This window comes from Eulemur rufifrons, chromosome 7, assembly GCF_041146395.1.
Source record: "Eulemur rufifrons isolate Redbay chromosome 7, OSU_ERuf_1, whole genome shotgun sequence".
NCBI lineage: Eukaryota > Metazoa > Chordata > Mammalia > Primates > Lemuridae > Eulemur > Eulemur rufifrons.
This window is the reverse complement of record NC_090989.1, coordinates 282,809,870-282,826,318: the sequence shown is the minus strand read 5'-3', so window position 1 is coordinate 282,826,318 and position 16,449 is coordinate 282,809,870. Positions and strand designations below refer to the sequence as shown.

The 16,449-nt window shown below is 38.6% G+C and overlaps 1 protein-coding gene across 1 annotated transcript in view; it reads left to right on the top strand.

Annotated features, from left to right (window-relative positions):
- The window catches only part of DDX31 (DEAD-box helicase 31), a 73,539-nt gene that overhangs the window by 8,747 nt on the left and 48,343 nt on the right, over window positions 1-16,449 (top strand). The window contains exons 6-13 of the mRNA XM_069474776.1: window positions 878-942; window positions 6,271-6,315; window positions 7,620-7,661; window positions 8,464-8,528; window positions 10,024-10,143; window positions 10,276-10,382; window positions 12,130-12,365; window positions 13,109-13,285. Coding sequence (XP_069330877.1) covers window positions 878-942; window positions 6,271-6,315; window positions 7,620-7,661; window positions 8,464-8,528; window positions 10,024-10,143; window positions 10,276-10,382; window positions 12,130-12,365; window positions 13,109-13,285 — 857 coding nt within the window. The remainder of the gene's footprint in view (window positions 1-877; window positions 943-6,270; window positions 6,316-7,619; window positions 7,662-8,463; window positions 8,529-10,023; window positions 10,144-10,275; window positions 10,383-12,129; window positions 12,366-13,108; window positions 13,286-16,449) is intronic.

Genomic DNA, 16,449 nt, shown 5'->3' with positions numbered 1-16,449 from the left:
TGGTGGTGGCTGTTTTGTTTTGTTTGGGGGAAGGAGGCCATGCTTTCTTTTGATTAGAGTCCTGACTTTGTTCATATAATGAAAGGAAGGGGGCAGTTGATGGCACCATGATCAGGAGTGATTGGGAAGTCATCAAGTTCTGTCATTTCCTTAGAGCCTATTTCAGTGCTTTGCCAAGTCCCACTATCTCTGGCCAGAGCTGCCCATTCTCACTCTATTGGAGGATGAATATTTTTTCCTGGTATTAAGCACAGTGAATTCTGGCCTGAGCACATGCTGATTGTGTGGCAGTCATTATGCTTGAGGATGGAACACTGTTTTTGCCGTGTTCCAGGCCAGTCTGGACTTGTTCTTCTGACCCTCATGTGCCCTTGGTGGCAGGCCAGCGCTTCTCCACTCCCACCAGCCTGGCCACCATTCAGGTAGCTGGAGACTCAAAGGTTTTGCCATCCTTTGGTTTCTTGGTCTGGGGTTCAGACTGGCTCCTAATCATATCAGCACTACAGAGGACATTTAATCAACCACTGAAACTCATCTGAAAGGGTAGGGAGGACTTCAGAGGAGGAATTTTTAGCTCCTACAGACAACCATCAAGTTGAGCTTTTGTACAATTTCGGAAACATATTAATCTCTCTCTTAGTAGATGGATAAAGGAGCTGAAGCTTCAGATTTTTTAGAAGTACTGAATTTACAAATTAAAATTAGTAATTGTGGCAGACAGAAGTCCCTTTTTACCACTCTTGAATGTATGATGGGTAGTTTACTCTCCCCAGAATTTAGTATTACCCAAAAGTAAGAGCCTGTTTCCTGTATGTCCTTTGCTTTTCTTACATCTGCAGGGTCTGTGATTTTAACTACTTTTGCACTTTTTTAAAAGGTAAAACTCTAGCCTATTGCATCCCTGTGGTCCAGTCCCTTCAGGCAATGCAGTCAAAAATACAGGTGAGTGTAAAATATGTTTTTCTGTTACTGTTCATAGTACATAAGGAACCATCAGACTGAGCCATGGTAGCAGTATCAGGGCTGACGCAGTCTGTTTTCACTTAGCATTATTTTCTTATTTCCTTTTAATTCAATTATTACATAAACATGTTGCATCTAAATACTGTGCCTGGAGTGAAATAGAATAAATACACTTCATAGTTGTCATAGTAGATATAATAGGGAGCATTTGTAAAATGCTCCCCATGTGTTAGACATCGTGCCCAATACTTTGCATGTGTTACCTTCATCCATCTTTAACTGCCCTCTGCCCCACCAAGTTGTAGGTGTTACTGTTATCCCAGCCTTAACAAAGAGAAACACAGGCTTAGGAAAGTTAAATAAACATGCAGTGACCTTAGTTCTGTTTGGCTACAGAGACTGAACTCCTAACTCTGCACTGTGATTTTATGGTGAAGTTTAATTACTGGCTTCTGTGCTATATGGGGACTGTGTCTCTGTGTCTTGCAGCACCTAGCATGAGACCTCCTACAAAATTATTGCTCGGTAAATATTTGATTTTGCAGCTGTCCATTTACACTCTTGAGTCTGTTGTAAGTCTTGTACAGAATTAAATTTAAACCTTCTGTTCTAAGTTCCAACGTATTATTCACTTTGTACTAGGAAGGCTGAACTTTATATTTAAAACAGTGGTTTGTCATTAATAGACGTGAAAATAAGCACCCAATTAGTGACCTTGACAATTGGACTGCCTTGTTTTTAAGAATTTGTCTTTAGTTGTGAAACATGTTTTGTTAGTGCCTGGGCCAGAGGGTTCCCTAGGAGGCCAGTTGATCTCAAACCCAGTCCAGAATCCCACCAACACTGCCTTTGTTATTTTCATTTGAGAGGAAGTGGTGAGGCCAGAAGTAAGGAATTAAAGTGAGTGCACAAAACAGATGAGAAGAGCTGGTTAATTGCTGTTCTTCTTGGTTTGGATATGCAGAATTAGGAGTGTATCAAGCCTAACTGATATCTGAGAGACTAATGGTATTAATGCATTATAGTCCATAGACTAAAACAAATGTCCATGAGTCCAAACTGATAAAAATAAATTATTGAATAAATAAATAAATGGGGGAGAAGGAAAAGCCCTTCCTTATGGTAGAATTCCAATACATAAATGTAGAAGTGACAGAAATAGAAAATCACCTTTTGGCACATGCCAGGGTAATGTTGATTTAGGCATGAATTATCGTGGGTGCTAAATAAAATGAATGGATGAAAGTATGAGAAATGGGATACATAGTCTCAAAGTATCGCCACACAAGATACTTCTTAATTGCAAAGGGAAAAGCAGTAACCTGACAGTGGGGAAGCCCAGCTATCACCACCTTAACCAGGGAAACAGTGTATCACCAGCAATGAGATATGTTGTCCTCATGTGCCTCCTGATACGGTGCACTGAGAAGGACACATCACTTCTGTGGTTTTCTTGCCAACAATGCATAACCTGAATTTAATCTTAAGGAAACACCAGATAAATCTAAACTGAGGGACATTCTACAAAATAACTGGCCAGTATTCTTCAAAAGGGTTAAGATCATAAAAGACAAATACTAACGAATACTAACAAATACCACCCCAGGTTGGAGGAGATGTGACAACAAAATATAACATGCAGTCCTGGATTGGATACTAGCCTGGAAATAGGACATAAACAGGTCAATTGATGAAATTTGAATAAGGTCTGTAGCTTCGTTAATAGTATTGAATCTGTTAATTTCCCAGTTTTGATAATTATATTATGGCTTTGATGAATGATTATTAGGGATTAAAAATTAGGGGGTCAGGTAAAAAAGAAACCCAATGAAATCATCCAAATGATAGAACATAATGTAGCCATTAAAAGCAATATTTTTTCCAATTACTATGTGTGAACTTGAGTAAATGCTCTAAATTGACAAAGAACAGGTTACAAAACAGTATGTATAGTATGACTCCAGTTTCATAAAGAATAATTGTGTGTATACATGCATGAAAAGGTTCGAAGGGTCCTTAGCAAACTATTAACATTGATTTTCTCTGAGATGGTGAGAATTTTACTTCCTAAAGGTAACTGATTTTGTTCCCCATTAAGTGCTTTACAGTGAGATAATTTGTCCATGGTACATAGAGGAGAGTAAGTGTAAGTTATTACAATCATGTTGTAAAGTATCATCCACTTATATACTCCAGCAGAACTTCTTACCTGTAGAGGGCTTTTTCTTTATACCAGCTTGGAGAGTTTGGGGATATTTGGGCTGGAATGGCTCCTACTGTTCTAGCCCATCTCTCTCACTTCATAGATCTGTGAACTGAGAATGAGAGAGATTAGATGACATACACAACAATGTGTGGGGTGGGCGGGCAGCTGTGCTCAGATCCTGGGTCTGGGTGTACTAGGCACATAACTTTATCTTCTGTGCCTCAGTGTCTCATAGTGTGTGCTCATTATGTTTCAGCTGTCATCGTCAATGTGGTGATGTGCTGCATTAAAGGGAAATGATTTGATTTGCTTATATTCAGAACCATTAACAAGCCATGTAGGTTTTTTTGCTCAAATATTTTTTAGTATCACTAACAGGTCATTCTATTAAGTCTGAAATATTCTGTAGAAACACAGTTTTCCAAGCCCCAATTTAATTCATTTATTTCAAGTAATATTCAATGTAGTCCCTTGGAGTTCGTTGTAAAATGATTTGACCTGTAAAAAACTTATCCGGAGGGAGCAGCAAATTCAAGGCACCCAACAGATTCTTAATTCTCACAAATTACTTTGGTAATGGCGTGAGAATGGGCTGCTTTTTCTGTGTTCACACTCGTCGTTATTTTGCCCTGATTTTTTTTAACGTCACATCCATCCTTCCTCATTTACTTGTGCTCTGCGAGGAAATTGATTTTTTCTTTCTTCTTCTCTATGTAGTAACACCTTTTGAAATGTCAGAACCTCTTAACATCACACAGTGTCACATTGATACTGTTGTACTAACATATTTACCATTCGTAGCGTGGGTTCAGCCTAGTCTCACAAAGTTGTTGAGTACAGACGACTCTGGTTTGAATACCAAATCCTTTTCTCATTATGGGTAAATGTTTACTATGCAAAACATGAAAACCATACTTGTAATTGAATTTGCTACCAAATCTACACTTAGCTTGTTGTTTTAATTCATTCATTCAATGTCTTTGAGCACTTTTGATGTGCAAGGCACCATTGGCTTGGGGGCCTTTATCAGATTACTTTAGTGTCTTCTATTTTTTTCATTAATATTTTTTAGATATAATGTACTGTATATGTTTAAAAAATTCAGAGTACCAAAGATACATACAGTGAAAAGTAAGCCCTTCTACTTTCCCCTGGTTGTGTGGTGGTTTGCTTTTCAAGATGCAGTAGTTGTTATTAACAGTTTCTTGTATTAACATATCCTCCCAGGGAAATTCTTTGCATATCAAACAAATATGAGCATGCATAATTCCTCTTCCTCCTTTTATGTGAAGTCTTTGTTTTTCTGTTTTGCTTGGTTTGATACACAAATGGTTGCTTGTTATGCATGATATTCTGTGCCTTGCTTTGTTCCTGTTTTATGTTTTGGGGGTGGTTTCTTATCAGCACCATATTGTGCTGTCTTGTTCTTTTTAATGGCTGCCTAGTATTCCATTGTATGTATGTAGCATAATTTATGGAATCATTCCCTTATCGGTTAGTGGAATCTGTATCATATTCAGTATTTTGCAATAAACAAGGTTGTTATAAATACTCTACAGCTTATAAAATATTCTACAACTTCTTTATGTACACCTATGTATCTGCCTGAGAAATTCTCGTAAGTGGAATTTGCATTATTATTTTGGTAGATAATGTGTGTTCTTACCAACAGTGTGAGAATTCCTGTTTGCCCATGCCCTCATCAACATTATCAGCTGTTTAATTTGCTCATTTGATAGGAAAAATGCTATACTGTAGTTTCCATTTTAATTTTTCTTAGGAGAAAAGTTGAACATCTTTTCATATGTGTAACAGCCATATTTTGAATTCTTATCTCCATAATTTAGCTGTATGTCCTTTCTCCATTTGTCTATTTGAGTTGTTGCTCTTTTTTTTTTTTTTTTTTAACTCTAATCCTGTGGCAGTTTTTTTTTTTAATTGAATTATAGGACTTCTTTATAAGCTAAGGAAATTAGCCCTTCATATCTTAGGTGAGGCATATTTTTCCCCAGGTTGTCATTTGACTCTTGATTTTGTTAAGGTATTATTTTCTCACTCTGCAATTTTTTATTTTTATGTAATAAAATTTATTAGTGTTTTCTTCTAGGGTTTCTGAGTTTTGTGTCATCCGTAAAAAGGCCAACTTAATTCCAGTTTTATTTTTCTAACTTTATTTTTTCTCAAAAGACTTTTGAATAAACCATCTTTTCCTTACTAATGTAAAATGACCCTTATATTATTTCCTAAATTTCTGTATGTATTTGATTCTATTCTAGATTCTTTGTGCTATTGTAATCTCTATTTATGTGTCTGCATCATTTTTTTTAAATTGCTGTAGCTTCAAAATCTTTTAACATCTGATATGTTTTTCGTAAATGCCTTGGTTATTTTTTTACATTTATTTGTCCATATGAACTTTGAAATCAGCTTGTCTGGTTATATGTATTGTTTTATATGTATGCATATATATGTATTTGTGGCATTCTTATTAGAATTATACTTATGGGTTGATTTAAGGAGATTTAGCTTATTTATAATACTGAGTCTTATCCAGGAATAGGATATATATTTCTACTTATTCAATTTTTATTTTATGCCCCTCAGGGGTATCTAAAATTTTTTTTATATGGATTTTACACATTTTTTGTTAAGCTTATTCTTTTTATCTTTTTTGTTGCTACTATAAGTGTGATTTTCTTTTTTTCCTTCCATTGTATTTTCTCACTTTTTATATTGGAAGGCTATTGATTTTTATACATTAATTTTCCATTTAGCTACTTGGCTAAATTACCTTATTTGTAATAGATTTTTAATTAATTCTCTTAAAGTTTTTTTCCTAGGATAAAGTAACTTCATCTGCTAATAATGCTAATTTTGGCTTCTACTTTCCAATTTTATACATCATATTTCCTTGTTTTGTCTGATTGCTTGGGCCAAGACCTCTAGAACAATGTTCCAGAATAACAGGGTTAGTGGGCATCCTTGTTTTGCCCTTTCTTCACTAAGAGTGCCTGTGATGTTCTAACTGGCCACCCTCTGCACATTTGGAGTCTGATCCTGGTTCGTTCCACTAATGGGATGTATTTTCTCTGTGTCAACAGCGCAGTGATGGCCCCTATGCTCTGGTACTAGTGCCAACGAGAGAGGTGAGTGGGCTCACTTTTGGGTGAGTTTTAAGGATGTACAATACAGTTGAATTTAAAAGTTGTTTTACCATCTTTCTCCCTACTGCACAAACCACTGCATGCTCTTTTTTTTATTTGCCCATTTTTCTGGTTACTGTCAAGGAGAAAAATTCAAATACTCTTTGAAAATCATAAGTTAAATATAGAAAAGCATTTTCCTGTTGTCTAAAACCTAATGACATTCTTAAATTTATGTTTCTTTAAAAGGAATTAAAAGAATTGCATTTTTGTAGTTATTTTTTTTAAAAATACTTAAAAACAATAGCAGTTGGCTCTGAAAATGAACCTTTATTTTTTTAATAAGCTACTGCTACAAAAAAAATTTTACTTGTTTCTGAAAGTTAAGCTTCTCAATATTTTTTTCTTTCTTGGTGGACATCTCTTCTGTCTGGTCTATTTTATTTGCCTACAGAGGCAATTTCAGATTAGAGGGTCTGTTTTCTATATCAAATGCTGATCACCTCCTTGCAGAATATTGATCATGGAGATGGAGGTTTCAAGTCAGCCTTTTACACAGTGCCCTATCTCAGCTCAGTCCAGTGAAGTATCAGGCAAAAGCTATTTAAATTTTTACAACAGCAAACTTGCTACTTCCCTAGGATGCTTCATGAATACTGAACATGTAAAAACTGTATATATATATCCTTGGATAATGGGATTCTGTAAGAGGCTTTTTTGAAGGTTGTTAATGGTTATAACCTACATTAATTTTCATTTTCCCTGTTTTCCACTGGACTTGTTGGTTTTGTTTTGTTTTTATAAACTTAGGGAATGACCATCTCCCAGTCTTTAGATACCCTGGCATAGTTGTAGGATACAGTCATAATCACCTTTAAAGTGAAGATCCCAAAAGCTAACCTGCATCACTATTCTACTTTACCCCTTCAGACATATTCTTTCTCTTTCTAAGGAGGGCCAAATTCTGGTTGACTTTGTTTCATTCTCTTACATCTTTGTGCACCATAGATTTGAACCTCTCTGTGTGGCACTCTGGGAATTTGAGCCAGCAGAGGGAGCACAAAACACTACTTTTGCATATGTCCAAGAAAAATAGATGTGATATCTTTACCTTCATTCTCCAAACTGACAGGTTGTAGAACCAATCTAACAAGGTATATTTTCAGGTAGATTCTGGGTGTAAGATTTTTTTCTTCTTAACTCTTAACTTGAGGTCCAAGTTTGAATCTTAATCACTTTACATTATCTTTTTTTAAAAAGGGAAGAAGGAATCCTGCTCATTATCTATAACTTTTTAATATTTACAGCTGGCTCTACAAAGCTTTGACACGGTCCAGAAACTGCTTAAGGTAAGGAAAACCATGAGTTCAGTTTTACCTTTTTTTCTGACTTTTTGAGGAAAGATTTAATATACTGTAGTCTTTTCTTTATTTTCAGAGAGAGAAGAATTACTTTTATTTCCCTCTTGCCTGGATGTCTTTGCTTTCTCTAGGTAGTTTATAGATTTTTACTGACCTAAACCAAACTATCAATTTCTAGCTTGGCTGGATTATCAGTTTTTCCTGATGCTTAAAGTCCTATAATTTGTTCATCATATTAATAGTTACTGGCAAGCTACATACAGAAATTTACAGGTACAACCTTAACAGTGATCCAGTGGAAAGCAACTTAAAAAGCTGCAAGTAGGGTTTGTTTAAGAAAGAAGAGAGAAGACTTTAGAGCCAAAGCCTGCCAACCCACCGAATTAGGTCATGAATTGATCTGTCCTTTCTTTTAGCATGGGTGGGAAGTAGGGAAAGGTGTTGCTTTGGTTTTATCTTAACTGGGAAAGAAAAGGCAATAGGTTTACTGAAATGTGATTTCAGTTCAGGCTCCAGGGGGAAGATAAGAAAGCTACTTGAATCATTTAAAAAGCTTACATTTCTTGCTCACAGCGTTAGAAGCTACTTGTACAGCTATAATTCAAGTGACTGCTGATAGTAACCATGGGCGGGCAATGTCTAGGAATAATATCTGCCCAATAACACTTCATACAATGAGAAGCCTGAATTCTCCCTCCCAACTTATTTAAGGAAAAGGAATTTAGAATCAGTCTCTGTATATTCAGTAAAAGGGACTTCGTGTTGGTTTTGTTCTGTTGTCTTTCTGTAGCCATTTACCTGGATTGTGCCTGGAGTGTTAATGGGAGGAGAGAAGAGAAAATCAGAAAAAGCCAGGTAGGAAGAGGTTTGTTGGTTGTTAATTCCTTTTTGAATCTGTCTTTCTTGCCTTCCTCAGTAAGACTTGGTCCTTCTAAACCTGCAGAGAGCCTTGTCTCAGACTGAGCTTCCTAGTCCCTGTACACAGGGACAGATTGAGTCAGTGGGGAGCGGTCACCTCTAGACGGTGCTATTTTTTACAGTACTGATGAACCTACAGCCAGGTTTCCTTCTGATGTGGTTAGTAACAGTGCTCATCACCTTCCTAACTCCCACCCCTGCGGTTCCCCACAGTCCCTCTTGTTTAGTATACATCCCCTAGGTTGACTCCCTTTTGTGTACATTGGATATTTGGGGTTTTGTTGTTTGGTTTTACAAAAATAAGATCATAAACTTATATAATGCTTTGCAACTTGCTCTTTATACCCCAATACATTGATTCCTAATTCTGTATTAGAACTTATAATAGGTGTCAGTTGAAAATTGTTGCAACAAATAAATCTCAACTTGTCTACATTCTTTTAAAAATGTTTTTATTGTATTATAGCTTAATATTAATAATTAGTAGTAACCCCCAACCATGCTTGTAGTCTGTAACTAAGGAGTAAATATTAAACTTGGAACCTAAAAGTATTGGTTAGGATCATTCACCTGTAAATGATAATAATTATAACAGCAGTGGCACAAACAATATAGAAGTTTTATTTTTCTTTGACGTTTAAGAAGTCTGATGGGAAGTCATAAAAAACAGGAGATGAAGTCTGATGGAACCAGTCCAGTGTCAGGACCCGGGCTCCTTTTATCTTTTTGTGCCACTATGGGAGGTGTCCATTTTCGAGGTTACCTCATAGTCTCTGAAGGTGCTTGTGCAATTTGCATACTCCCTTTATCCTTTTATCCCGTTGCTAGAACATAGGCAGACGACCGTACTGAACTGCAAAGAAAATTGGAAAATACATTCAGCTAACATGTGGAGGCTTTATTACTTTGGAATAATGGGAAACAGTTGTTTGGGGAGTAAGAAATTCGATTTATTCTATATCACCCATAGGGCAAAGCTGATGCCCATTGTGTAGAAGTTACAAAAAGGGTTTAGTGTAAGAAAAAAATGTTCTAGCAATTAGAGCACACTGCTGTGGGCTAACTTGCTCAGGTAATAGGTTCCCCGGCACAGAGACCTTCAAGAACAGGCCAGATGACCATCTATCTGGAATGTTCTAGAAAAGATTTATGAATCAGATAAAGAGCATTGGATTATATAGTTAAGAGTCCTTTCAAAGTTAAGGTTTTATGATTTTAAATGTAATTTCAGATCTTAACAATTGCATTCTACAGGAGAGGGAAATACTCAATTATATCTTTTTTACCAAGTTATCATGTTTTGTTATGATATTAGGCTATGGCACATTTATGCTACACATGAAATGAATATCTTCTTTGTCTTTTTCCTGTATTTTCTATTGATACAGCTCTGTTTGATTTGCTTTCTTTTATGATATATAATTTTAAACAGACTCCGCAAAGGAATAAATATTCTTATCTCAACTCCTGGACGTCTGGTGGATCATATAAAATCCACAAAGAACATTCATTTTAGTCGGATACGGTGGTTGGTTTTTGATGAAGCAGACAGGTGAGCCTCATCTAGGAATCATGAAAGGTAGAAGAAAAAAGCTGTTTCTTCTGTCTTCGTTGCAACTGCTGTAGCCCCTTGGCCCACATTTACTCTTCATGTAGATTAAAATTTCTTCTCTTATAACCACAGAATCTTGGATTTGGGTTTTGAAAAGGATATCACAGTAATACTCAATGCTATCAATGCCGAATGCCAGGAACGACAGAATGTCTTGCTGTCGGCGACACTCACAGAAGGTGAGTTGAAAAGAAGTGATAGGACCCTCTGTGTTCTTAATGAAGAAGAGAGACGTAGGCATAATCCTAGCTGTTTGCCAGCGATGATTCTCAACCTTGGAGGAGCAGGGCAAGTGTCCCTGGAGAATTGCTTTTTCAAATTACATGCCCCACATTCCCAGCCTCCCTCTTCCAGTCGTCCAGGACTGTTATGTTCCCAGGGAATGGGGAAAGGAAGAAAGGGCAGGTCCCAGATGCAGAGTCATCTCAGGTAAGGAGAACACTGGTGGTGCTCGTGCTAGGGTACAGAGGAAAGGCTTACTGCTATTGACCTAGTAGCTTCGTGAGATTTTTATTGCAATTGCGACCCACAGAGAGCAGGGCCCTTGCACTGAAGATAATGACCTCTTATCCAAGTACGTGTTTTAGTATAATCATTCTACTTTTCTTCTAAAAAGATAATGAACTTTAAAAATTTAGGAAAATATATTCCTTTTTTTTTTTTTGAGACAGTCTTGCTGCGTTGCCCTGGCTAGAGTGCAGGGGCGTTATCACAGCTCAGTGCAACCCTGAACTCCTGGGCTCAAGTGATTCTCCTGCCTCAGCCTCCTGAGTAGCTGGGACTATGGGAGAGTGCCATTACACCTGGCCAATGGTGTTTTTGTTTTTTTTTTTTTGTAGCAACAGGGTCTTGCTCTTGCTCGGGCTGGTCTCAAACTCCTGGCCTCAAGCAGTCCTTCTACCTTGGCTTCCCAGAGTGCTAAGGTTACGGGCGGGAGCCACTGTACCCGGCCAACAAATATATTCTTTCAGCTCCTTTCTGTTTTCTATCCTCAGGAGGTGGAAATTCTTAGCTCTCTTTGACAGTTGGGAACATTAAGGCTTGGAAAAGTTGCGTCACTCCACCAGCATCGCCCCACATAATGAGTCATTGTCTGAACAACAATACAGCTTTCATGTTCTCATGTCTGGTTTACTTGATTTAGTGGGCCACATTACACGTGCACAGACCAGATGCCATTCGTGTGCCCCCTGACAGTGCTGAATGTATATTCTAAGTAACATTAATTTTGACAGATAATTCATGGAAAAGGGATTCTGTGGTAGAAAAAGGTTAAGAAATGTCCCCTCAGCTCCCCCCCCTTGGTTATACACGGTGCACATTAACACAATAAAGGTCCTGAGAGGGCTTGTAGCAAAAAAGCTTTCCTGAAACCTTTTCAATTGGAGGTTTTCTGTAACTTACTTGACCACAGAACCCTTTTGGGAGGTGGGGGTTATTGGCAGACATCTGTTAATATCCTTTTGTGTGGTCTTCCATAGATGTGAGTTTGTAAGACACTGGTATGGATTGGCTGTTAGGCTGTGGAAAGAATCCATGGACGCAGACCTTTCCGTCAGTGGTTCTAGCATTGTGGAAAAGAATCAGAGGTCAGTTACAGCCACGATGTTCCACTTAAAATCTACCTTAAGTATCTTTCCTGGGACCAGTATTAGGAACATCATAGGTGGCAGAAACATGCTGGATGCGAGGCAAATATAGGGACTGTGCTCATGTTCCTTAACGATCTGGTATTTATTTACTAGACTCCTGGTAACTTTCTCTTGGGTGAGTCTGCCCCACCACATTGGCCATAGGGCAGTCAGATTAGTGCTGGGACACAGTGATAACCACAGGACTCTCTTCTTAAACCTGGATGGTGCTGTGTGGGATATGCATCTGTGACCAGTTTCACAGTGTGTTTTTGTCGTCTGCATTTTATCCAAGGTGTAACGCGGCTAGCTGATATCAGTTTGCACAGTCCAGTCACTATTTCAGTCCTGGACGAAAGCCATGGCCAGTTTAACCCAAAGGGCAAAGTGGCCCAGGAAGTCTCTCGTCCACGAACTGGTGATGAGCTGGACAGCTTTGCAATACCAGAGCGTTTGGACCAGCATGTGACGTTGGTTCCCAGCAAACTGAGGCTTGTTTGCCTAGCGGCCTTCATCCTTCAGAAATGCAAGGTAAGACTGGACACTGACCTGTCTTGATCCAGGGAAGAAAGACCTATTTTGTTTGTGTCAAACATTCGTAACAATGAGTTCACATACACACACACAAAGAAAAAGTTTTCCAACTTATCTCTGAGTCCGTGGATACAGACCTTTCTGTCAGTGGTTCTAGCATTGCGGGAAAGAATCAGAGGTCAGTTATCGCCATGATGTTCCACTTAAAATCTGCCTTAAATACCTTTCCTGGGACCAATATTAGGAACTTCACAGGTGGCAGAAACGTGCTGGATGTGAGGCAAATATAGGGACTGTGCTCATGTTCCTTAATGATCTGGTGTTTATTTACTGGACTCCTGATAACTTTCTCTGGGATGGGGGAAAATAGCAAGTGGAAAGGCTTGAGGATAAAACTTCAACATTTTCTGCTTCCCTAGCTGGCTAGTATTGTGTGTGGCAAGCCCTGGGCAAATGAAGCAAACAGAGCCAATGCATGGCTGCACTCTAAATTGTATTTGTTTTTCTCAGATATGGGAAACCTGTTTGAGATTATAGCTATGTCGTTTTCCTTTTCTCCATTCTTCGTAGAGTGGAGTATCACTGTTTTTGTTTTTTAATAATGTAAAGCTGTATGTCACCTGTGTTTCCACATTGGGGCCAGCATGACTGATGACTATGTATTTTAGAAAAACACTCATTTTAGTGTTACCTAATTTTAAAAAGTATGATTTCTCCCTCGCCCCCTTCTCTCGATGTAGTTTGAAAAAGACCAGAAGATGATTGTCTTTTTCTCAAGTTGTGAGCTGGTGGAGTTCCACTACAACCTCTTTCTACAGACCCTGCTGAGCAGCTCAGGCACCCCGGCATTAGGGCAGTTACCATCTGCCTCCACACGATTAAAATTCCTACGGCTGCATGGCAACATGGAGCAGGAGGTGAGCACTGATCTCTCCCTGTGCGGCAGTGTGGCCCTGAGTGGACACGGGAACAAACCTGAGTCCCAGGAAACTCGTCCTTTAGGCTCAGTGCTGGGTTATGTCTCTTGTAGACTCCACTGGGCAAGGCAAGAATTAGCCAAAAATGGGCGACCCACTGGAACTAGAAGTGGCTCACACTGCTGGGTTGATGTGGGCAAAGGGAGTCTATTGTTCCCCTTTGCTTTTGCTCCAAGAGCTGGTCTCTTCCACCTGAGAGAGCTCACAGGCCCCGGCTTGGCCTGAATCTACCTCAACCAGCTGTTAAGGCAACAGAGTACCACTAAGTAGCTGGCACCAGGGAAGGGTTTTGCCTTTTTAGTACCCAGTGTGTAATTAGGGCTTGATGTCTTCAAATTAAGAGCATTAATGGAGCTAAATTGTGGATCCCATATGGTACTGCTGAGCACGGCTGCTGTCATTGTCAACAAGACACAGCGCTGCACTCTGAACACTTTTGGTTGGGAGAGGGTACTGTGTACCAGAGGGGCTTCGGGTTTCCAGTTCTTTCTTGGCACAGAGTAAGATTTGTGTTCAGAAAGAAGAGTATCACATTTCCCTTATTTTAGGTACGAAGCTATGTAAGTCTCATTCCACTACTCTTAACTAGGCCATTCATTTAGAGAGTCGGGGTGGAGTGTGGGAGTGAGATGTACTCGCCAGAATTGGGAAAGAAAGGACAAACAGGTTGGAAATAAGAGCCATTTCATCCTAGCAGAGGTTACCAGGCAGCTGAGAAAATTAGAAAGAGTGAAAGAAAACTAGGAATCAGAACAAGATTTGACTAGAACCAGCTTTAAAAATTATACCATTTTTAGAGCCAAAAGGGACATTAGAGGTCTGACATCCCAAACAAATCCAGCTCCTTTTTTTGTTTTAATAATTAAGGAAATGGAGGCTCAGAAAAGTGAACATGCTCAAGGTCACTCAAGGACACAGGTTATTTTTCACAAGATTATATAAAAGTCCTTGAATAGTCATGCCTTTGTGAATTTTATAAACTCTTGGTTTTTACCTTTAGGATCTCTGATTCAATCAGGTTTGCTGATTTCATTCTTTTTTTTTTTTTTTTTTTTTTTTTTTTTGAGACAGAGTCTCACTCTGTTGCCCAGGCTAGAGTGAGTGCCGTGGCGTCAGCCTAGCTCACAGCAACCTCAAACTCCTGAGCTCAAGCAATCCTCCTGTCTCAGCCTCCCGAGTAGCTGGGACTACAGGCATGTGCCACCATGCCCGGCTAATTTTTTTTCTATATATATTTTTAGCTGTCCATATAATTTCTTTCTATTTTTAGTAGAGGTGGGGTCTCGCTCATTGCTCAGGCTGGTCTCGAACTCCTGAGCTCAAACGATCCGCCCACCTCGGCCTCCCAGAGTGCTAGGATTACAGGCGTGAGCCACCGCGCCCGGCCTGATTTCATTCTTTAATACCATTTATGGTTTTGGGTTTTTTTAAATTTCACCATATTACGGAGTTACAAATATTTAGATTACATAATTGCTTTTGCCTCACCCAAGTCAGAGCTTCAAGTGTGTCCATCCCCAGATGATACACACCGCACACATTAAGTATGAATATACCCATCCCCTCCTCCCCACTCCCACCTGCCCAACAGGCTACTACTGTATGTGTACATAAGTGTTGATCAGTTAATACCAATTTGATGGTGAGTACATGTGGTGCTTGTTTTTCCATTCTTGTGATACTTCACTTAGTAGAATGGGCTCTACTAAGTGCCCATTCTACTATACAGGATAATCCAAGAGGTGCTAGATCACCATTGTTTTTTGTAGCTGAGTAGAACTCCATGGTATACATATACCACATTTTATTAATCCACTCATGTATTGATGGGCACTTGGGTTGTTTCCACATTTTTGCAATTGTGAATTGAGCTGCTATAAACATTCTAGTGCAGGTGTCTTTTTTATAGACTGTCTTTTTTTCTTTTGGGTAGATGCCCAGTAATGGGATTGCTGGATCAAATGGTAGTTCTACTTGTAGCTCTTTGAGGTATCTCCATATTACTTTCCACAGAGATTGTACTAGTTTGCAGTCCCACCAGCAGTGTATAAGTGTTCTATCTCTCCACATCCATGCCAGCATTTAATGTTTTGGGACTTTTTGATAAAAGCCATTCTCACTGGAGTTAAGTGATATCTCATTGTGGTTTTGATTTGCATTTCCCTGATGATTAGAGATGTTGAGCATTTTTTCATGTGTTTGTTGGCCATTAGTCTGTCTTCTTTTGAAAAGTTTCTGTTCATGTCCTTTGCCCAGTTTTTGATGGGGTTGTTTGATTTTTTCCTTGTTAATTTTCTTAAGTTCTCTCTAGATTCCAGTTATCAGCCCTTTATCGGATGTGTAGCATGCGAATATTTTCTCTCATTCTGTAGGTTGTCTGTTTGCTCTCATGGTAGTTTCCTTGGCTGTGCAAAAGCTTTTTAATTTGACCAGGTCCCATTTATTTATTTTTGTGGTTGCTGTGATTACCTTTGGAGTCTTCTCCATAAATTCTTTCCTAGGCCAATGTCTATAAGAGTTTTTCCAACATTTTCTTCTAGAATTCTTATAGTTTCATGCCTTAGATTTAAGTCCATTATCCACCATGATTTGATTTTTGTGAGAGGTGAAAGGTGCAGATCCTGTTTCAGTCTTCCACATGTGGCTATCCAGTTTTCCCAGCACCATGTATTGAATAAGAATTCTTTTCCCCAGTGTATGTTTTTGTCTGCTTTGTCAAAGATTAGATGGCTATATGAGGATGGTTTTATATTTAGGTTCTCAGTTCTGTTCCATTGTCTATGTCTCTGTTCTTATGCCAGTACCATGCTGTTTTAGTTACTATAGCCTTGTAGTATAGCTTGAAGTCTGATGCCTCCCAATTTTTTTTTGTTTGTTTAAGATTGCTTTTGCTATATGGAGTCTTCTCTGGGTTGTTTGTGTTAAACTTAGTTTACTAATCCTCTGAGTCTGGTTTTACCAGAGGCATTCTGCAGCATAAGTCTGAGGATGATAGAGGAGCTGTATACGGACTCAGAAGAATCTAGGAATTTTACTGGATCATACAAAAGATTCTATAATTAAATTATATAGAGACTGTTTATTTCACATTATAACAGGGTAGT